Source organism: Mycetomoellerius zeteki, unplaced genomic scaffold, assembly GCF_001594055.1.
Source record: "Mycetomoellerius zeteki isolate Tzet28-1 unplaced genomic scaffold, Tzet1.0 scaffold182, whole genome shotgun sequence".
NCBI lineage: Eukaryota > Metazoa > Arthropoda > Insecta > Hymenoptera > Formicidae > Mycetomoellerius > Mycetomoellerius zeteki.
In genome coordinates, this window is record NW_017256778.1 from 425,478 (window position 1) to 450,166 (window position 24,689).

Here is a 24,689-nt window from a genome sequence, read left to right on the forward strand (position 1 = left end):
TTTTATTTTAAAAATTAAAAATTTGATTTGCATAAAAACAGATTCTCTTTATGTGCATTTACATACTTACATATAATACATTCCACTAGTACATCTATATTGGTATAGGTATAATATTAATAACAAAATATTTTGTCTGAATGAGAAAATAATTGCTAAACTACGTCAGTATGATTCTTTTGGAAATAGTAATCAGAAACAGTTTCTCTATTAGCTCCCTTTTTCTTTTATTCTTTTTTTATTCCTTTTTTTTTAATAACACCTGCGCATTCGTACAAGGTGGAATCGAACGACCCCGTTACTAAGGCTGCCTGTTGCAAATAACGGATTATCTTCGAGGGTGTCAGGTGCTAGTTCAATCTGAACCGATCGCAATTCAATTTCAACATTCGCTCAACCCGCTAACCGACTACGAGCGACCAGTTTGCAATTTACGTGATGCCGTAACTTTGTCAAAGTTACTCGGGCAAAATTTCAGAATATCCGTAATTCATAATGCTAATCGACATTTTTAAACAATGTCGATCGAGTCTGTGCTAATTGCGTAACTATATTTTCGAAAATATTTGATACAAACTTTTTGCTCTTTATTGTTTCAGACGGTGTCGATCTCGATGTTACTGCGCTACTCGCATCATCAGATCTTTGTCTTTATCGGTGAGTGATACAATTTTAGACATTTTAATATTTAATAAAGTGAAATATATATTTTTGTAGTTATTTTTGCCATGAAAGAAAAAAATAGTACAAGACAAACAAAACAAATTGATTATTTCGATTTGACAATTTGATTAATGGATTTTGGGAGGGAAGTTGTACTTCATAAATAATATTCAGATAAAGATCAAAGTTCTATTAATGATTTGTTTAATCAGCACATTTATTATATTTTATAAGCATGGGCATATTCAGAAGGGGTTTAGCAAGTTTAATTTCGAAATCTCCTCTGAAAGGCAATTAAAAAAATTATTTGCGCAATATAATGACAAGAAATCGTCTAAATAGCATGTCTCTTATGTCGATTCATCGAGATATTATTGTAAAAATATGTCGAATTGTTTTGGTAAAAAAATCGTCTCATAATTTTTTAATTTTATCGAATTGTATCGAACGATTTTCTTTATCTCATTTACGTATCATTCCTCTCTTTATTTGTTACTTAACTTAAGCTTAATCACGTCACATTTTTAATAGAGTAGCAATGTTTTTTTATAAGAGGCCTTTTTCTATATTCTTTTCTAAATTAAAAAAAAATTTTTTGGACAAAAAAATAATTAATATTTTGTACATAATAATAATAACAGTAGCAATATTAAAGAACTGCACATTTCGTTTTTAATATATAACTGTATTTCGCCTATATTTCCTTTAAGAAAAAAAAATTGTCTAATCAATTTTGTATATATTTATGATTATGATGTTAATGTAATTGCTAAAGAGGACTCTAACCACGGGCCGAAACGTTTAATTAATTGTTATACACAATAAATTATATTGCAACAATATCTAGCTTTGGCTCTCAAAAGATTTTATTTTTATTTGATTTAGATATAATATAATATTTTATTTTTTCATTAGAGCTTATATAATTTTTATTATTTAAAAAAATAAAAGTTATAATTTATAAAATAATAAGAAATAGAAGTAATGGCCGTAATGGTCAAAGCTAGATCTTTAATGCTTAAATAATTCAATCTGAATTACTATATATACTATATATGTACTTGCATATATAGTATATAGAAGATGAATCAGAGTCGTTAAACCAGTTTTTACCCTATGAGAAAATTATCGACTACACATCTAATTATCGACTTAGCGGTATAGATCGGATGCGTGGATATGCATCGTATGAATTGCTGATCCGAGCGCGAAAAAGTATTTAATTCTTCTTTTAAAAGTCTTTAACTCTTCTCCAGCCACGGTATTTCTAAATACTATTTCGATAGTGTTCAAAAATAAAGATCCCACACAGTACACTTTATCCTGAGGATATCCCAAATTGTCCCATTGACAAAGCGATCCCGCGGATATCCCACATGGAAATAGTACTTAAAAATGCCATGGTTGGAGAAGAGTTAAGAAGATTTAATATTATTTGTATAAAACAAAACGTCACTGTAGACTTGTATAATTTTCTATTTCCAATTAAATATATTATAATCTATTTTCTTCTTTTTCCACCGATTTGCATTAAATACTTTTTCGCGCTCAGATCAGCAATTCATACGATGCATATCCACGCATCCGATCTATATCGCTAAGTCGATAATTAGTTGTGCAGTCGATAATTTTCTCATAGGGTAAAAAGCTGGTTCAACGATTCTAAGTCACCCTATATAGTAATTCGGATTGAATTATTTAAACATTAAAGATCTAGCTTTAACCGTTACAGCCATTACTTCTATTTCTTATTGTTGAATTTTCAAATGTTCGGTCCAGTAAAATTCTTATTGTTTATAAAACACACTAATATTTTTCCCATTCAAAATCAGGAACGAGAAAAAGAGATATTTTAAGTTCTAAAAGAGCTTTAAAATTTAAAAAAGCAGTTAATTAACGCAAACATTGCTGTTTATATGATAACAAAATTGATAAAAACCTTTCTAAATTGATAAAAAAAGAATACGCCCATGTTCATGAATAATATGCAGATAAAGATTAAAGTTTTATCGATAATTTGTTTAGTTAGCATATTTTGTGAGTTTATTTTTTTCAGCTAATTAAACAACGTTTTTTATTTTATAATGGAATTAGCTACTTAAAATTGATACAATTCTAAACCCGAAATTGACGCGTTATTATGAATACATTAATTTAATAAGATACTATAAAGTTTAACTGATGCTTATATACACAAGTATTTTGTATGTAAGTGTATGTTGATTAAGCAAACTACGACCAAATCTCTTCTGCAAAATTCACAGAAAGAATTTTATGGCTTTCGTACACTTCTTTTCTTTGAACAATTGACGATGTAGAGAATGAAACTTTTGAGTTTCTACAGGAACTTTCTATACCTAAACCTAAACTACGCTTTTCGCGGATTATCTGTATGTCCAAATCCATTATTAAAATGCCAACGTTTCGTGTATATTGCAGTTCATTTCGTCAAGGCGAGGGGCAATCTGATACTGAGTACTGAAATAGGTTACTCTACTGGACACAGAGATAAACCGCGAAACACGTAGCTTTTGTAAAAGAATGAAACTTTCATTTCACACACTTTCGTTTTTAATCTCTACATTAGTTATTTCTATTTGTTAATAGCTTGTTAATAGTCAGATATAAGATCCATTATACGCAAGTGCAGTTTGCAAGACACGCATGATTAAACTAGTGATGATTAATCATTAGGAACTATTTTTCTATCGAAAACGTCGTCAATTTTTATTTAAAACGTGAAATAAATTTTTTAAAAATTAAATTATTAATTTATAAAAATGGTTGACTTTTTTGAGTCATACACATGGTATATCGAAAAGTATCGCATACACATTTTAATCGATTAATGTCCATTTTTATCAACGTAGATTAACTGTAATAGTTTAATTTACTCTTCTTTTTCTAATTCTTAGAACTAGAAATAGATGAACAGTAAGTTAAACCGAGATTAAAGTTAATTTACTTTGGTAAAAATAGACATGATATAGGCTTGTGCAGTTACTGATGTAACCTGTATCATTGCGATAATACTAAGAGTCATTTCTCCCTCCCGTCTTCGTTTCATTCACTATAAGATCCGCGCAACATATGTGTATTTATAACATTCTACGCCGCGTCCGACGAAGCATCTCATTTGTCTGTTATACTGTCACATCACGATGGATTTGTCGTTGTTTTCGTCGCCCTTTGTGCTATTATTGACTACTTTGATTGTTATTGGCATCTTGAAAGTTGTCACTGTGCTGCATCATATATATTTTTACTGGAGGAATAAGGGCGTGCCTTATCTGCCAGATTCGCTATCGACTGGTATAATGGGTTGGAAATTGATGCTGCGTCGCATCACTTTTTCCGGTTATTGCAAATATATGTACAATCATTTCCCGAACGCTAAATATGTTGGAATAATGGATTTTGCTACACCTACCGTGCTATTGCGCGATCCTGAGTTGATTAGAGATGTTATGGTGAGGGATTTTGAACATTTTCCGGATCATCGCAGTTTTGTTGATGAAAGCGTAGAACCGTTGTTTGGCAAGAATATCTTCTCTTTGCGCGGAGATCGTTGGAAAGAAATGAGGAATACATTAAGCCCTTCTTTCACCGCTAGTAAGATGAAGTTTATGTTTGATTTGATATCGAAATGCTCTCACGACTTCGTTAATTATTTGGTTGACCATCCGGAAATCTGTCATGCGATTGAAATGAAGGGGGCCTTCAGACGGTACACCAATGATGTAATCGCCACGGCAGCCTTTGGCATAAGTGTGAATTCTATGAAGGATCAAAACAACGAATTTTACACGAGAGGAGTGGAAGCTACTAAATTTGCTGCTGGATTGCTAGCAATAGTCAAGTTCATATTTATACGTATGTGTCCATCATTCTGTAAATCAATTGGTTTGACCGTCTTTTCATCGGATACGTCCAAGTTTTTCAAGAGGATCGTGGAAGAAACCATTAGAGCGCGGAAAGAGCAAGATATCATCAGACCGGATATGATTCATTTACTAATGCAGGCTCAAGACAAGGAAGGTACCAGTGTACACAAAATGACATTGGATGACATCGTTTCGCAAGCTTTCATTTTTTTCCTTGCTGGTTTCGACACATCTTCGACACTGATGTGTTTCGCTGCTCACGAATTGGCGGTTAATCAAGATATTCAGGATCGTTTGCGCAAAGAGGTGCAACAGCATCTTACCGAGGGAAGCGATGAGATTTCTTATGAATCGCTGTCGAAAATGACTTACATGGATATGATAATTTCCGAGACTCTTAGAAAGTATCCACCAGTCATCTTCATCGATAGGCTTTGTGTTAAGAGATATGAACTGCCTCCGCCGCAACCAGGCTGCAAGAATGTAATTGTTGAACCTAACAATATATTGATGTTTCCCGTTTATGCTTTACATCACGATCCAGAGTACTTTCCAAACCCAGATAAGTTTGATCCCGAAAGATTCAGCGATGAGAATAAAGATAAAATTTTACCGTATACTTATCTACCATTCGGCCATGGACCTAGAAAGTGTATTGGCAATCGATTTGCTTTAATGGAAACTAAGATTCTGTTAGCTCATCTTTTACTAAAATTTACTCTGAAGGCTACAGAAAAAACCGTTGAACCAATCGTATTCGATAAAAAAGAGTTTACGTTGCAATGTCTTGGTGGATTCTGGATTGGCTTGGAGAAGAGAGAAACGTGAAAATCTTGCACGTTATTCTATGATAGATTTATGTATGGAAAAGTATCACTGCACTTTCAAGTTTCAAGATATTTAACGCGTGAATGCACTTTAGCAAATTATTGAAGTATACAATAAGATTTATTTGTGATATGTTATTACGTTTTCATGCAAGGTTCAAATTTTTGTTGTAAGGCAAAAAATTAAATATTACGATAAACACTGTGACTTGCGTAAACTCTCGAGTGTACACTATCTACTCGATAGTGTTAATCGTTTTTAATGACTTATATAACTTCTACTTGTCGCTAAATACACCAGTAAAGATGACAAAGACGAGATATTATTAATTTTTTATACCAGACGCTACGACAAGAGTGAATATCTTTATCACGCGAACGTTTTTTGCATTTTTTATTTTTGAGACAATTTCTTTTCTTATTGTTTCTTTATTACGATTCTTGCAATTTGTTGTAAATTTAATTCAATGTTACATTTTATGCAATAAATATAACATACAATATCATTAATATCTAGTGCAACTCACTGGTGCAAAATGCTTATGTAATACGTTATATCATTGCATACCTTATATGCATTTATAATATTTTTACATAATACATTTAAACAATATTTGTTTAATCAATAGGATTTCGAAAGTTCTAATAAAATCAAAAGTCATTATTATTATATCAATTATATAAATAAAAATAAGTTCATTACAATATGTTTAAATAAAACTTTTGACACTTTGTGTGTCTAATATGTTTTGGAGATCACTTATCAGATATGATGCATTCTCTGAGATTAGATATTGAAGATAAAAAAATATAACGAAATAGTCCATTATATCTAGTCAGTACAAACTACGCAGATAGACAGTAGTATCTGCACAAATATTTGCAATAAGTATTTGTTATTGATTATGTTACTTCTTTAATGTTGATAGGAGTTTTTTTTAATGAAGCTATAGAAATATAATGTTATTTTGTTATATTGTTATCATGAAAGAGTGATAAGATAATGAAAATCAGATAAACTAAAATTACTTGTCGCTACAATGTTTTCGATCTTGAAAGTCAAATATATAAATGCAATTTATCCTTTAAAAAATATACGTTGTACTTTATTTTCCTCTTTATTCTTATTTTTCATTAATTAGCATTGATGCGGATCTTACTGATTTTTGATATTTTTTTCGACTCCCGGCCGAGGTAATATTTTTCGCAATAAATGTATTTACATTTTTTCAGTACATTAACATCTTGCTAATATGATGCCTGATTGTGCATCAAAATTATTTAAGAATTGCTTGTCAATTTTAATTTAATTCGTGATATTATTCCAGTAGTTTAATTGCGTTTATAAGTCCGGAAAATCAATTCGGCGCGCAGTTTGAAGGACTACAAATATGTTGTATATGCAATGTGCATATATAGTATATATATAATTCACATTGAATTATTTAAAAGCGTTAAAGATCTAGCTTCGACCGTTATAGGCCTTTGAATTTCTATTATTAATTGTGTTTCTCACATAGTACGGTCTAAAAATGTTTAAATTAGTTGATATTTTTGTGTTGAAAATATTACTGTATGAAAATTAATTTCGAACAACTTTTAAGCGTTTCTAATATTCGTAGTTAATTTTTTAGACAATATTCAACACTTGTATCTTCTTATTTTGTATAAGTGATTTTCCAATGTGATTACAAATGATTAAAAACTTGTAACTTTGTACTTAAGTTACATTTAAAAGTAATCGATTAGTTATATTTTGTATAATATATGATTCTTCGAAACAATAATTATTAAGTAAGTGATTTTTTGAAAGACTTAGTTATTGACGAATCGAGAAGCTTTTATTTTAATTTAATTACTGTTTTCGGTAAGTTTGATAAAATAGCGCGTGCTTGATGATTTTTTATAGCCAGTTTCGGAATTAGCTTAAAAAAAGAAAAGGAAACTTGAAAGTTTAAACAGAGGCATCGAGCAAAGTTATTTTCGCAGGTTAATCGTTTGAAATACAAATTTACATAGAAAAACAGCGTGAAGAGCGGCATGTCTTCTCCATCCATTTACGAGTTTTGGGTGTTTCATATCAGACAATTTGTGTTCCGACCAAGTTTCGTTTATTCTCCATTTTTTATTCATGCTTACGATATTTTTGCTAGTCTATTTTTGCTAGTCTATTTTTGTAGAGCATCAAAAAAGGATTAAAAAGTTCCATATGCACAACTTTGTAAAATGAGTCCCTTGAGTGCTACGGCTGTTCAAAGTTCGCTATTATAACCATGTATTGTGTACCATGTTGGACTGGTGTTATTCGATTTCTCGAATCATCTAGTATCTGGAATATGTCCAATCTTGACGAAGACAACTAAAACCTTTTTTGAACCCCAAATGAATAGTTATAAGTGATATGTATTAATCGATGAAGAGGGGAGAGACACTTAAAGTATGAAACAAAAAGTTTTAATTGCCTAATTGAAATGTGGCACTCAGGAAACCTCTCCTATGAAGTTAGACTTATGGAATTTTTGATTCTCTTTTGATACCTTAAAATTTTAGGCATGTCTCAAAGTTGTTCATCCCAAATTCCCCTATAAAACTGGACATAGTCCTTTCTCGTTCGATTTTCACTGACTATTGTTTACATTATTTTGTATTTTTTAGTTTGATATTTTCTTAAGTTATTTTCTTCTAATGTAGAGCGTGATTGAGCCAAAAAATCACGTGTTTGTTCTTCACAAAAAATAAGATGCATAATTCTATGTAAATTCTATGTTAAATTTCTTCAATTAAATATTGAATAAATTACGATATCGTTAGTATCGGTAAATCGAAGCTTAATATAATTTGCAAGCTGTTTAAGACATAAGCTTTACAACTGCTTTCTGTATATAATGTATTTAATATAACATATTCGGTCTAATTAGAGCGGAAGCAAAACGGATAGAGCGGTTAAGATAAAAAAGATAAAAAGAATAAACGTAAGTAAAAGATATACGTGGCGCTGGTTAGAGAGGGGGATTATGCGGGACAGGACGAAGGATTGCGGCAAGTTTTAATAACTGGAGGGTAGAGAGAGTTAGTAGGTGATAAGTTAAAATCTAAAATTCATTAAATTGAACCGCCAGGAGTGTCGCGCAAATTTGTAAAGTACAACGCTGTGTATCCTATAAAAAAGGCGCGGCTCGCGGTGGGTTGTCTAGGACGAGTGACGGTATTAACTTTTTAATTGCTTTGTTGCACCCATGGCGGGCGCGGCATGGAACGATGCGATTATGAATTTTTAATCTATCCTTGAGTCTTGAATCTCCGTCTTGCAAGATGTCGTTGCAGATTATTCGAAGAAGTTGTAAACATAAAATTGTCACGCTTCTAAATCAATCTCTATGTTTAATAACGATGAATAAATGCTTTGAACGATCACATGAGATTACATGTATCTTCTAATATATGTATTTATCGGAAAGATGGGCGTGAGAAATAAATCAATATTAAGTATGCGAGGAGTGCTTAAAGCGTCGATAGAAAGTTTCGTAGAATTTAAATCAGGATTGATGAAGTTTCGAAATTAATTCGTATCAAGCTTTGAGTTGACTCGTCGAACGCGACACGATTCCTTCACAGTGTTGCTAAACTTACGTAATAACCTTCTGCTCGCGAAGTCTTCACCACGATGTGCCTGATAAATATTAAATTCAAGCCGTTCCTCGACCGGAATAACGATTTCCACATAGCGTTATATCTTGCGATGAACTTACGCGACGGCGTGTGCGTGTACACACACACACACACACACACATATATATATATATATACATACAAGGTGTCCCAATAACTATTGCCACCTGAAATATCCTCTAATCTATAAGGCGTAGAAAAAAATTTATATATACCAAAATTACACGATGTATATAAAGGGGGCTATCATATGGTGATAATTTTTGTCCAGGTGGAGGCGCTTCGGAGATTTCAAGGTCAACTTCGTTTTTTTAAATGGAATTATATGAATTTTTTTATACATAATTGTACGAAAATTGTTTCGATATACATGTTTCTCGAGGAAATAATCGAATATAAAAATTATAAAATATAATAGAAAATATTTTATCTCGTATATATGCTTATGTAAGTTTAACACTAAAACTCGCATTTCTCTCTATTTGTTTTAGTTGACCTTATACAAATGCTGGAGTTTAACTTAACTGTGTCGTTGCCAGCTGCTTCCCTATTGACAGTAGTCTTGGCATTAGTAGGTAAGTTTTATATACCTTAAGTACGTATATTTTTAATTATTTGTGTTGGTATATTTTATTCTTATTTTTGTCATGTTTTCTTGGAAAATGTTTCATGGAAAATGAAATATTTTGGTTGTATAGCATTTGCACATTCATTGGACTTTACATTTAAATTCAAACATATTTCTTGGATTTTTTGTAAGTGTTCGATTTGTAATTTTTTGTGAGTGTTCGATGAAAGATGATTCGTTTTAGCTGGAATAATCAATCGGCCGTGAATTCTCAAGTGAGTACGTTGGAGTTTGGTCGCGACGTGCGAGTGAAATATTAAATACCTTTTTACTAAATCACGACTGCTCTTGCTCTCTCGAATTCTCGCCGGTAGGACGTTAGCTCGGTTACAAAGCTGATTGGCCGGGACGGTTAACCCAGGATTCTGCATAAATTTCTGATGAAGGCGCAACAGTTGGGTAACCCGCTCGGAGCCCATTTAACAGCAGTGGCGGCGGCGTCGCGCGACACCCATTTCCATTTCGACCTGAATATCTTCTCTTCACGCTTCGCGTGTCCACTGGCACCAATGGTCCAATTGACCTCCATAAAATACCACGTCTCTGATCCTCCCGTCTATCCAACGGCTTTGAAAACATTGATAGAATCTGAATTTACGATCTTTGTTTCCTCTCCTTGCATTGCGATACTTTTGTATGCAATAAATTGTTTCTCTCGACAAGTACCTCTTTTAATTTGTTAACGAGTTTCAAATCCGTTCTTTCTCACGAATTTTCATGCTATTCATATAATATATTTATTGAAACATCAGATACTCTGTTTTACCTTACCATCTAATCTTAGCTTTTCTATTTCTATTTGTCTTGAGCACAACTGCCCACTTACAAGCACAGAATTATAATACATATATTTCAAGTCGCTACTTGTGTGCTTGCAGCAGCAGCATCATCGGCATCATCATCACACACACATACAGCACGCACGCACGCACGCACACACACACACACACACACACAATATATATATATATATATACACACACGATATATATTTTCCTTCGTTTTATTTATGAATGCTATTACAGCTAGTCATTAATTTTGATTAAATAAAGAAAAAGATTGCAACATATTTTTCGGATTTCACAAAAATGATTTATATACAGTCTAGTAGGATATCCATTCATTTATACATATACCACCAGTTACGCGGTCAGCAGACAGCTGAACGAAATGTGGCAATAGAAGTGGTAAATTTTCGCATCCCTCCCCCCTTTGTGGGGATTGCCAAGAGAATCGTACGCGTACGAAAATTAAAAAAATACACACGCGCGCGCGCGTATGTACATCAAATCAACATAGCTGGAAGTAGGAAAAGGAAAAGAAGCCTTAGGGAAGTTGTTATCTGGAGTAATAGGTTCCAGTTCCTGTATCGTTTCCTGCTCTCTCCATCCGTCATCTTGCAGTGGCTCTCTCAGCTTTCTCTCGTGTCTTTATCACATGTTACCTTTCGATCAAAGAGAATATATCGTTACTCTTTTCCTTTCTTGTATTTTAGCATTTCTGTATCCTTTAATTTTTTTCAATTTTTCCCAATTTGTACGATAATAAGAAGCATGGAAAGCATAATGTTGTAGTATTTTTCCTTGAATAAAATAAAAGTTCTAAGGGAATATTCATGCAATGTCTTTGTAATAATGTAATTCGTTAGAAAAAGTTCTTCAACTTTTGCAAGTAACTTTGCCATATTTGACGTTTTTATATTTTTGCAATTTTCTAAATAATCTCAAAATGTATACCTTATCGTTTACGTTAGCATTTAGATTACACGTTATATTCGGTGTCTTGCGTAACGTTTTCTCAACGCTATTTGCCATTCGGCTCGGCATGTTCTTTTTCAATTTTCACCCTTGCGTTTACGTCGTTGATGGGCAATATTTTGTCTGGCGGGTGCCCGTGGCATCATCAGCGTGAATTCACGTCAAATCGTCCACGCGTCGTTCGGCATTTGGCATCAGGTACGACGTGGAAGACGATTTTGCATAATGGAACGTCAAAGAACGAAGGCACACCGGCGCCTCTGTGCATCAGTGACGCATGATCGGCCGCCTAACATGCTGTAAACACATTTTCAGAGACGGTCAGAACACGTTGTACCCGCGCCATTCCGTTTATCTGCTTATAACGTTGATGCGAAGCTGCCGTATACGTATTAGCATATTTTGCACAGGCGCGTGAGCGCAAACGTCTCAGCCTTGGTAGATTAAAGGGAATAAATAGCATTTAATAGCTTGTCTAATAGCTAACTGTCATTGTGATAAAGGAATCGCAAAATTCCAAAATGCTTATAGGATATGGATTAATCAGGATGTAATAAAAAATAATTGAAATCGGATTATCTCTGTGCATTTCGTTCCATATGACATATCGAGTGAGCTTCTCATTTTCACAATATCGTGATATCAAATAAGTATAACTCGCTCTTGTAATGCTACGATTAGGCAAATTATCGCGATTACGGTTTCGCATATGCGAGGTGCCGACGTACGCAATGGGATGGCTAGATCATGGCGCTAGAGCAGATTAAACTACAGTCTATGGCCCCCTGCTTCGCCAACTCTAAAGCCGCTTCTGCTGCCAAAGCACAATATAGCGTCTGCAGCAGCGAAGATCCTGGTGTAGCAGTGGATAATTTGCCCGGGATTCGCTCTACGATACCGTTCTGCTTCTGACATACGACGGTTAATGCGAGTCCTGATTGGTCCTTGATTAAATCTTCCATGCTTTGACGAGTACGATTTCGCTCCTAATTATCTCGTCAACAGTCACTTCGCGAAAGGAGATCTGCGAGTTTATATAGTCGAGCATTATACAAGACGCGAACGTGTCTCCAACGAAGATAGGACTACCCGTATAGTTTACAAAAGTAGAGTAGCTAACAATTATATAGATCTTTAGTGGTAACCGATCCGCAACGAACTTTGTAAATTAATTTCAAAGAAATTTACGGCTTGCGTCTTTGAGATCGGATTAATCATATTCGTTTCACAAGCTGTAATAATAGGTTTTTTTCTCATGTGATACGCCTGAATTTATCTGAGATTAGTTTTCATATGGGAGACGATAATTAACATAGAAACAAGTGATTGATGAGTAAGCGAAACACGTTTAATGTTATTATAGAACAGCAATCTTCGACAAAAGAATTTCCGTAAGGATCCATGAACTGCAGTCACTTGTATTTATTCGCATTCGATCAAGTACGTCGAATCTCGCGTTCGATCAAACTCAAACGTGTTCGCACAGTGGTCGGTCAGCGGGAAATATTATGTCTATTAGATGGGAAGAGAGAAAAAGGAAGAGGATAGATTCTGCCGAGTTGTGTGCGATATTGGTACCGACCAAGCTCGATTCGATGCCGATGACACGTGAGCGATGGCTGTACACAGTTGACCATTGATTAACCACATTATTAGCTACCGCCTCTTCAGAAAATACGCGCGACGCACATTCTAGTATTATTTTGCATTGCGTCAGATATGAATTTACGCAATGTACACATGAATTGCATCATTCTTCGCGCGACTAATCGTAGCTAATGGATGAACTTGGAGCAACAGCGCGCTATGTGTTATTATATATAATATTTGTGCAATTATAATATTTCAATGATATTTAGTTTCCTTCTTAGAAACCTTAACTAACGTAACGTTATTTTATTTCTAAAATTGCCAACGAGAGTTATCTTCGAAATTAGGTATTAACCTGTAATATTTATTTTAAACACGCGGTAGATACGTGATAAAAATCGTTGTAGTCAATTTACATATTATCGAGATTGTGCAATTACTTGACTATTATCTATGGATTTTTGATATATTTATGAGACGAAATAAAGATGTATTTGTATTTAAAGCATTTGACATTTCCATCAATCATATTGTCATATACGAAATATCTGATAAAATCAACAAGAGCACTAATTTAAAATCATTGCCTATTTACAAGGCCTAAGTTTACGCTCGATCAGTCGACACCGACATTGGGCGTCGGTGAGCCGTGGAGCATACACGCAATTACGCGAGAGCCCGTGCGACAACCGTGCGTGTAGTCATGGCCTCGAATTAGTTATGACTCGTGAACCCTCTGTCAGTCGGCAATTGGGAACCATGCCGTTCCGCCAATTTTGACCACGGTGTTTTGCGCGATCGTTCATTGATAATGTCCCATTCCATCGGTTGTATCATGTATATTTCACGTCTTTCTAAGCTTCTAACATAAGCTTGAATGATTGCAGCTGAATTAGTATTTTACCATAAGAAAAATACTAAATATGTTGTAAATTGCAACGTTATACCAGTGCAATTTCAATCTCGAAAGATTATTGGACGTAGATCGTAATCACTGTTTGTCGTATCTGGAATTTGAGCGTTTTTATAAAAATTGAAGAGGAAAGAGAATGGGGATATGATCGGGAGTTAGATGGTTCTCCGGCAGGAAACCGTGTTAAAGGCTTACCTATACGGTGAGGTAATGCTCGACTAGTATGCATTTAAACGAGTGCATTATCCACGCATTATCCGATGTTAACGATCCTTTCGGCACAGGCCAATATATAACTGATTCATGCGTATTCTGTTGTTAACGAAGTCGCATGATCCCAAGTTGCTTTAACTCTTAACTTGGAGCAACATGGACAAGGTCGATGCAATTACGTCTTTTCTATAACTTTTTTACAAGCAATTTTGGGATATAATATTTATTACGGTATCTTGAAATATTTAGAAACATGAGAAATAGGCGAAAAAGATTACTGCGTTGCAGGATTGGCAACGTTACTTCATAAAAATAACTCGTTACCGTTATCGTTCTTTTTTCTAAAAAGTAACTCGTTACTGTTACCTCGTCACTCAAAATGTAACGAGTCGTTACTTTTTCGTTACTTTTTTTTCTTAACATTAATAGAACGTTATAGCGTTTTATATTGGCAGAACTTGTGCGCATTCAATGCACATTAAAGCCGTCGTACACTCTAATCTAAATATAAAAATGAGATATCTCAATTGATAAAATGCCTAAAGTATATATTTTATCAAATAGCATAATAAAATGTATTGAGGATTTCGCGGTTTATCTCGTTTCTGTATTTTTATTAACCATATATCTTTACGTCAATTGTACAGCGGTTTCAAAGCTTTAGTGCACTGAATGCGCACTAATTCTGCCAACGAAAAACGCATTATATGCAGATTTTTGCATATAATAATACAAAAAGGATGTCAGAATTCTGTTTTTTAGTAGAGGAATAAAACTCAAAAACTGATAAATGTATACATATATATATATATATATAATATGTGTATACATATATGTACACAGAAAAAAAATTTGCAAATTTTAAATAAATATTTACTCCAATAATATAATACTAACGAAATATTTACTAAATGTAAACATATATTTATTCGATTTAAACATAACTGTTTTATTTTGAATAAATATTTATTTACTATAAATAAATATTTCGTTAGTACTATTGGAATAAATATTTATTTAAAATCTGCAAATTTTTCTTTCAGTGTATATATTCTCTAGTTACGATTAAAACTTTTACGTAAATAGAAATAAAGTAACGATAAAAGTAACTAGTGAAATCGTTATCATTATCCCAAAAATGTAACTGCGTTACCATGAACGTTACTCAGAAGAAAATGTAACGTCGTTACTCAATCGTTACCCAAAAAAGTAACTTTTAACAGTAACGACGTTACAAGTAACGCGTTACTTGCTAACCCTGCTGCGTTGGAATTATTATCTTTAATTATTTATTTACTTTTTATGTGAAGGAAAAATATAATTTCAGGATTTACGTACTTAATTAGTCGGTATTCATGAGTTCAATGGATTCGAACATTTTCTTCAACTACAAAAATTATTTCTAACAAATATTTTTTTACAACTCTCTTTATATAATTGTAAGTCACATAATTTTAAGTTACATAATCTTATTCCTTAGATTTTGACCTTCAAATTAAAAAAAAGGTCAGTCAATTATTTACCGGACTCGCGAATACCAGTTAAGGAAATTTCTGAACGAGTATTGATTAGGGTTAAGAATCACCAGAAATTTCATTTGTGGCTTTCTCACCACGGTACTTGACGTTGCGGATACAAAAAATAACAAATCACGATGAGCGATCGTTTTCGATCAATTTTTGAGAGAAGAAATCGATCCCTAGATTTATCAAAGGATCTATAGATGAAAATAAACACGATAATTTGTAGGTAGCATTTGTATATTTGGAAAAAATCCCAATGCAAACATTACTTTTTTGTTACAATAGCGGCATAAGTGATTTCCTTTTCTTCGCGAGACAATCGGCCGCCCTGCTCTCTTAAGAAGTAATTTCTCACTTTGTCGAGCTACCCCCGTGAGCGCTGTCAGACTACGTCTCTTCGTCGATTTGTACTTCTGTATCTTGGCCGTATTGCGTACGTCCCGGATACGAGCGACGTGAGCCCCGCTTGTTAGCATTCCCGCGGCGTTGTTTTCTTTCCATGTTCCGTCGCGTTGTGTCCGATAGAAACTAATTATCTAACGTCGCGCCCTTAGTCTCAAGACCATTCATCCTTGCTGGTCGCGCGTCTGTGGCACCTTCATCTAGCACTGCCACGACGATCTCCCACGTAATATACGTGCACGTCTACTTTCTTCCGACTTACAGGAATATTTTTCAAAAATCGACTAAATGGAATCCGACTAGATCTATAAATACCGACTCGACCACATATCTCACAATCAGTGAAAATGAAGAACGGTAATCGCACATAAGAACAAATGCTTTTTTTTTGTTTTTCGCGATTATTGTTCTTCATATTAAGTGTTTTAATATCATTTTCAAATAACATAAAAACACTTTTTTCTATGAGTGTTCGTGTATCGTTACTATATCCATTAGGTCATTAGGACACATTGGCAAATATAATATTGTATACATATGTATTTTTTTTATTCTCATCTTTTTTTTTAGACATTTTAATTCGTAGTAATGTTTTACTTGTTAAGTAAGATTGAATGTTTAACGTTTGTGAAGCGATAAGAAAGATCGATATGGTACATCGTTTTTACAACATAACGGCCATGCAATGACGATAAATTTACGAAAAACGAATCTTGTTCACTGTTCGGAGTTTTAATTGTGTGGAAAACTGTCCACTGATATAGGACACGCTCGCATCCATTCGATAACATTAGAATCGATTGTTCTTTTGACATTATTTAATTTTTAGTATTATATCAGTGTTATATTATTGTAATTTATAAGCACATTATTTAAAAAAAATTTTATGAAAAATATAAAAGAAATTTTATATTTGATGCAAAATATCGGACAACAGCGACAGCTTTTTTTAATTGTCATTACTCTTACATATTTCTGCTTGTTTTTTCTAGGAATGGAGGCACTTATGTCTGAATTTTTCAACGATACAACCACTGCGTTTTATATAATCTTGATAGTGTGGCTTGCCGATCAATATGATGCTATCTGCTGTCACACGGCTCTTACAAAAAGGCATTGGTTAAGGTATGTGATTATCATTAATTTTGCCAAAATTAATAACATCAAATGTCTTTCCTCATATCTTGTGTTTCGATTATCGCGAGCAGTAGAAGGTTTACCAAGTAGTAAAGAAGAAAATCTAAAAGAGTGTTCCCGGTAAGAGACAAGATGATCGGGAGGGCATTTAATTAAAAAGGATCAAGTTGTATTAAGTAGAGTGAGCCTTGCGTGTCGGATATGTTAGCTAACCTGCTAGCGAGCAATCTTTTTCGCTTTAATCCAATAGCACTGGCTAAAACTGCTACGATCTGTGTCGGCACAAGCTTCTTTCTAAACTATGTATTTGAAATTCCCTATTAGGGAATTGAATCCTTTTTATAATTGTGATTATACAAAATAGAGAGAGACAAGGGCGGAGACTTTTGAATTTTCTAAATGGTGGAATACCTCATCCAAACGGTGAGGGGAGGGGATGATTTCAAAATAACACAAATACTTTATCTTTTTTATTATATGTGCGAAATATACTTCTACCTATACACCCTAGTCAAATACTGTTTTCAAATCACTCAAAATTTTTTAACATTTGTAAAAAATTAACATTTTTTTTCACTCCCCAAATTCCCCAAATACCCCAAATTCTGAGTGTGATGAATTCAACACTCATAGGAGCTCTGGATGTGAAAAGTTCCATACTCTCTATAAGAAAGTCTCCGTCTATAGAGAAAGATGTAATTTTGCTCTACAGAGGTATTGGTAATTGTGCACTATAAGGGACCCAATTCCGATGACCTTGACAACATATGTAAGTAAAGTAGTAAAAAATATTTTTGTCTTTGTGTGTGTGCATTCTCCCCCCTCCCCCTTCTCTCTCCCCCCCTCTCCCCCCTCTCTCTCCCCCTATCTCTCTTGTATTTAGGGAGGACCTTGAAGGAATACTCCCATCAAATGGCACGACCCAACAGCTGTTCAGTCGGCAACGCAGTTGTGTGAGCGTCGAAAACTTCGAGCGTCGCATTTTACCTGTTCATTCATTTCATCTGATTCAGAATTTTTTACTAGGACCATAAACACGGCATTGTTCAACTTCGCCAACTCCCGTACAGTCTACATATAGCTCCGTGACTTCTGGTTATTTCGCAAGTTGAAAAAATCCTGAATCAGGTGAGATGAATGCGCAGGTGAAATGCGATGCTCACATGACTGCGTACCATTGCCAACTGAACAGCTGTTGGGTCGTGCTGCTTGGTGGGGATATTCCTCAAGGTCTTCCCTCACAAATTCTGAATGCCTGTTTTCTACAATAGGATGCCCAAGGATACAAAGATATACGCAGAACTCGTATACTTTTTGGACAGACCTCGCATGTCATGTATGTGTGTCTAAAAAATATATTATAAATATCCGGATGGTCTAATTAAAGTTACCATATTAATAATTCGCCAAATACGTATGAATATATTTTATATCTGATTATTGACATATTCTGGTGATGCGATTACAACCATCGAGTCCGATCGAATTTGGACGTCCTTTCTGTACAGACTGTCCATTGATCTGTGGTTATAAATGTACGATCGATGTACATTCCGCAAACATCGAACAGCAATTCGCTGATTCAACAATCTAGTTGATCCTACGCAGAGACGTCAAAGCAAGGTTCAACTGAGAACTTCACAATAGAGATCGGGCTTTACGCTCGGTATAGCTTAGATCTCTCGGAAGGACTATACCGCGAGGCAATTTCCCTGGACGAACGAAGGGTTAGATCGGAACATTAGAGACATTAGGTGACGATTAAACAAAGCCGTCACCAACGACGGAACTTACATCGGTCCAGAAATCCTATATTTCGACTCGGACGCAAACTCTTACGGATTATTATTATTGGTCCGCTTTTACGGAATTACTTTGAATCCTGAATAGATCCCTCTAAGGATTTAAAGTACAAGAAATTCTTAAATGCATTTCTCTTGCTAACTTTTTTTACTTGTCCCTCGTGAAAAATGCAATTAAGTTTCAATATTTAATTTAAAGAGAATTCTTAAAAAAATAGTACAAGATCACATTTTCTCGCGTCTTTGTGTTGGCAAACTATCAATGTTTTATAAAATTCTACTTCGCGAGACGAGAAATTTACGCTTGATCTATTTTCAATTTGTATTCGGGCTTGGTGAGAATCAGTGGAACCTGAGTGTGCAGTTGGACTAGAGATTGGAAACAGATCATTAGAACTGGCATTAGCAACAATTAAATAGATCTGACGCCGGTAATAGTATTCGAGTCTCCGAACAGCCCAAGTACGCGCCGCGCGTCCTGCTTCGTAGTCTTCTAATACGGGATTTACACTGAGGTGTAATTAGGATCAATTCTAATCGCGTGAGCGAAGCTGTGTCTCGGGCAGGAGTAATCGAGATCGTTATCGAGGGCGACGCGTGTCTGCAAGACAAATCGAATTGTCTCGTGAAACACGTTGTCACTCACATAACGAAACGATCATTATGTTACTACCACTCTGTGCGATATATAAAAAATGAGAGAAAACAAAAGATAATTTTATCGTGAGCAGCGCTGTGCCCATAACGATAATTTTAAACGCTAATATTTAGTAGGATTGAGAATTTTGATATTAATTTTTGCAGTTATAACGAAAAGATCGTAATCTGTGTTAGTACTCGAATATAATATTATAAATAAATCAAATTATGCTCGAAGCTTACTAAATATTAAATATTAACACCAATATCTTTTATACATTCATCGGAGAAACTATCGAATACTATTTTCTGATTTGAGCATCTATGACGTCAGATTAGCGCTATATGTAGTTCCTGTGCCAACTTGTCTCTATACGTAGTATACATTAATTAATGCCACTTTCCTCATGTTTAAAGCGTTTTCAATTGTATCGCGGATTTTCTGTATACAGGACGTTTTGTATTAAACGCGGCTCACGGATTAGGCACGAGTTACGTCAGATGTGCATTAGGACTCCAATGAACACTATCCGTCGACTGTTTTCACGGGTCATCCGCTTTTAATTAGAAATCCAACTTCCACTTACGAACGGTTTATCGGATAGTCCGTATTTAGTTCCTATTACGACTCTGCCACTGTTTATAAACTAAATCTTTGGACAGAGATGAAGGAAGAAATGCGCAAAAGTTGTGGTGATGGCATAACTATTTTCTTTAATATGAATGTCGTGAATGCAGATATTTTGAATTAATTCACGCTGACAACTGATAAACTTGCCATTTTATATGAAAAATATATGGTACATTTGATTTTTGCTGTATTTTTTGCGCTACAATTACATACGACAAAAATGTTAGATTGATTTCTTTTTTTTGCGTATCACTCTTATATAGGTTGTATACATGGTATACAATATTGCAAACTTTTAAGTGCAACTTTTTTGACTTTTTTCCAAGAACGGCGTCGTCATTCTTATAGGTTAAAATAAAACTCCTGAAGTGAAATCAGAATAGTATACGAGAGGAAAAGTCGTGTAACACGTACGAGATGTGGCGGCTAGATATTGCTAAGGGCAAATAATACTGAGAAAGTTCAACGATCGTGTATCCTCTGATATTGATATGCGAATTTAGGCGTTGCTATATATTCCTTATTCAATTATAGTAATACAGGGAATAGTATCATGACTTAAGGAGGTTCTCGCGCTACTTCCTAGTCAATAGATAGTTTATTCATAATAATATGTAAAACAATTTAAATAATGGAATAAAAAGATTACTAACAATATCTTGTGCCATTATACATAATTATTGTTAATTTTATATGTTACTAAATATTTTCGAAATGACAAAATAAAAGTTATATAAGATACTTATTTGATGTATACGCATCGTCCATTTGACATATATTCTAGCTTTTTTCATTGAAGAATATAAATTTCTTGTAAACTGTACGGTCAGTTTAAATGAAACTTTACGAGAACAAACTTAAGTGTTTACTTTATAATTATAACGATTTTTAAATTGCTGTCTTATACGCAAGTGTCTCAATTTAAAAGAGAATAACTACAAAATAAGATTATACCTTCAACTTGTAATGTAAAATTCTATAAATTTTAGAATTAAATATCTTCAAAATGGTACGGTAAAAGTCAATGAAATTTTTTCTAGGTATTATCGATATTATTAACTTTTGTATTACATGTATATTATAGACTTGTCTTATATTTCATCAAACGCGAGAACCTCCTTAATTGATTTGATGAACTTTTTTGCCAAAAAATTTTGTCTTACTTTATTGATTAAAGATTTGTATAAAAAAGGTAAGACGTTTTAATTGTTTACTGAATGTTTATGAATTATTTCTCTGAAAAATCGTAAATGCAATCGAACAATTGGTTTTATGCAGCATTAAAACCTCAATCAAGTGGTAAGAGTTTCATCCATTTGTTCGACGGAGGTTCGCTATACCACACGTGTGAAGTCGCGCGGGGTTCGTCCTCGAAAACAATTAGAAAAGTGCTTTATTGAAAAGCCTCGCTGAAGTTCGTTGGATAATCTCGAATCCATCATTATCTTTCTCAAGTTAATTGTATATATCAATGTTTGCTTTTATAAAGATTGCACGTGGTGCAATTGTGAATTGTTTATCATAGATTGAAAAACAGATTATAAATAACAATTCTGTCGAGATATTTTGATTGTACGTGACTTTCGTTATACGAGATCCGTTCAAAAAGTATCTGGACTTTGATTGTAATTCTTACATATTATAAAATAAACTCATTGGCGGGAATAATGTGATTTTACGTTATTAGATATTCATACACACATATAGCTAATTTTCTATTGTTCTGCACATTTTTGGAAGATTTCTTGATATTGTTACAAATTGTTGTGTTGATTTGTTTTCGTATCGTTAAATATTCTTCCTTTTAGATCGAGTTTTATTTTGACAAATAAAAAAGTAGACGATCAGGAGAATACGGAAGTTGTTATACTTGTAGATTTTCGTAGGTTTGTTGAGAAATTGCACATGCTGTGACGAGTGCACATTATCATGATGAAATTGTCGATTACTTATCTTGGCTCTTCACTTTTCTGCTCGTTTGCGGCGTATTACATCAATAGAACATATAGTGGGATTTATTTCGTGAGATAATTTTTTTTCGAATACATACAGGGTGATGCAATCAAGAATTTGTAAGCGACTAGTGTGACGTCCGAAGATGGAAGTGATCTTAGGTACTCGGTAGTTGAAAGGAATGTATTTTTAATTTAACTCGAGCAGAGCTTCTCGCTAGGTCTTTCTTTAGTCTTTTTTTCTATTATCTTTCGACAAAGCAAGTTTCTCAACCGTTTTCTCTTCTCGCTTATTTTTTCGTAAAGATATAACTGTTTTCATTGCGGTTATCAAAACGCGACAATCTCAAGTTGCAGCAGTCTATATGAATATTTTACTACTGTAAATTTCTAAATATATGTATACAGATTTAATTGCATACAGATTTAAGGATTGAAATTAATTTCGAGTGAAGTTGCTCAAGTGAATGGTGGATGAGGAAAAGTCAGACGATTCTTTACAAAAGATTGAAGTGAATGGATCGTTGAATATGATGGATGCTGGGTTATGTTCACTCTTGCGTTCTTAATCGTCGGACAGTACGATTGATATTCTTGAAAATTCTTCTGTAAATTGATTGACAAGATTACGAATAAATTTATATAAAAAATATTTTTGCATATAAAAATTCGATGAAAACGAACAAATATGAACAAGTATGATGTTAATTCGCGTTTGTGAATATTGAGTAATATCGAATATATGTGTGCGTGTGCGTGTGCGTGTGCGTGTGCGTGTGCGTGTGCGTGTGCGTGTGTGTGGTGTGTGTTTTCTCATCGATGTTAGCAAAACAACACATTGATATTATGGAACATTTCTCTTAAGAAAAGTTATCTCAACGACAGAAATACGCATGCATACATTATATTTGGTGTAATATTGTCTTCATCAGCTGTGCGCTGCCGCTCTATAATTGTTTCTCTATAACCGCGATTATTTCACCTTTTTAATGGAATTAGAATGTATCCATTTTACGAGAGTACGGCAACGGTGCGATCAGAGACAGAGAAAAGAGAGAAACGTTTTTCGATATATGTGGAATCACGGGGATGGAACCAAGAGAGACTTGTACTTTAGATCCGTAATACGGACCAGGTTCTTTCACGACTTTCGTGGATTCGAACGCACGATCAGTTCGACTTGAACTTAGATACAGAAAATATCTTTCGTTGCCTTTCGCGCATTCCGTTTCATTGACAACGTATTCAAAAGGACATAGGATATCTACGGGATGAATTGTCGAAATTAAAATTCGTTTCTCTTTATTAACGAAGCCAAAATGAGCAAGCTGTTATTTTGAATACAATAAACAATCGCATCGATATAGAAAATGAAGTACAAAGTATGAATAAGCAATAACATTTTTCCTACTATTCAATAGGAGATTGAGCGAGATGAAGACGAATCTAGCGAAACGCGCGACGGGACGGCGCGTATAAATTTCTATATCTTCCACGCTTCGCAGAAGGACTTATATTCGCGCCCCGCAGGCGTCGGCGGCGACGACGCCACGCGTCGATCGACGGTGCGACGCGAGCGGAGCGTCGAGTGCTTACAATCAGCTGGGCTTGTCCGCAAATAACACCGGAGGATGATTATGATTGAATAAGGTCCGTAATTGAGGCTATTGAGCAATTATATAAATAACACACGACCCAGTACACACGCGCTCACGCCCGGATGTAGGCACTCGTAAACACATAGCACGAGTGGCGGAGCAGTTGCGTGGGGTGTTATTTCAACGTTATGGGCGAAGGGTGGATGGTCGGGTGGCTCCGCCGTCGACCGGGAGCGCCCCGACGAGTTGGGTGGAAAATTACAGTGCAAACATAACGTATACCTATGTATATACCGTGGCGCGAGGCCATGGTACCTCACGCGTTCGTCGGTGTACCGCGTTAGGCGGGGCCGATGATCTCCAATTGCTTGCGCTTGGAAAATCTTGGCCGTATCGTCAAATTATATCATGACAAGGATTAAATCGATTCAAAAATAGTCTCCTCCGGTGTGTATGATTAACTGAACTATCAGCTCGAACTATCAGTTTCCACGTTGCGCTCTACAATTGCCATACCGTCTTTTATTCGTCTAATAATCGGTAAATGAATTTTTTTTAAGCGAATAATTTTCTATTTTTTAGAGTATGGGATTTTGTTCGAGAATATGACGATATTGTAGTATTTATAAAGTCAGAATAATGTTTTTTATACGATTATGTTTTCTGTGCCGTATTAATGAAATGATCAATTACATACACATCGACAACTTTGTTGTAATTAATAATTTTCACGTTTAACGAGCTATTTTTGTGATAACAATTCTCGTAAAAATTAGACGATTTATTTAAACGGATTTTCTACATTAATGTCGTATATCGTATCACACGTTGAAGATAATTGTATTGGACAAAATTGTAGCT

The 24,689-nt window shown here is 34.4% G+C and overlaps 2 protein-coding genes across 3 annotated transcripts in view; both read left to right on the plus strand.

Moving 5' to 3' along the window:
* Positions 1-24,689, plus strand: part of LOC108721758 (membralin) — a 66,064-nt gene that overhangs the window by 6,109 nt on the left and 35,266 nt on the right. For both annotated transcript variants that reach the window (XM_018446495.1, XM_018446494.1), the window contains exons 7-9: positions 600-657; positions 9,535-9,618; positions 17,062-17,194. In XM_018446495.1, coding sequence (XP_018301997.1) covers positions 600-657; positions 9,535-9,618; positions 17,062-17,194 — 275 coding nt within the window. The remainder of the gene's footprint in view (positions 1-599; positions 658-9,534; positions 9,619-17,061; positions 17,195-24,689) is intronic.
* On the plus strand, positions 3,737-5,787 carry LOC108721760 (cytochrome P450 9e2). Its single transcript, XM_018446497.1, has one exon. The coding sequence runs from the start codon at positions 3,825-3,827 to the stop codon at positions 5,373-5,375; it is 1,551 nt and encodes a 516-aa protein (XP_018301999.1). The 5' UTR covers positions 3,737-3,824; the 3' UTR covers positions 5,376-5,787.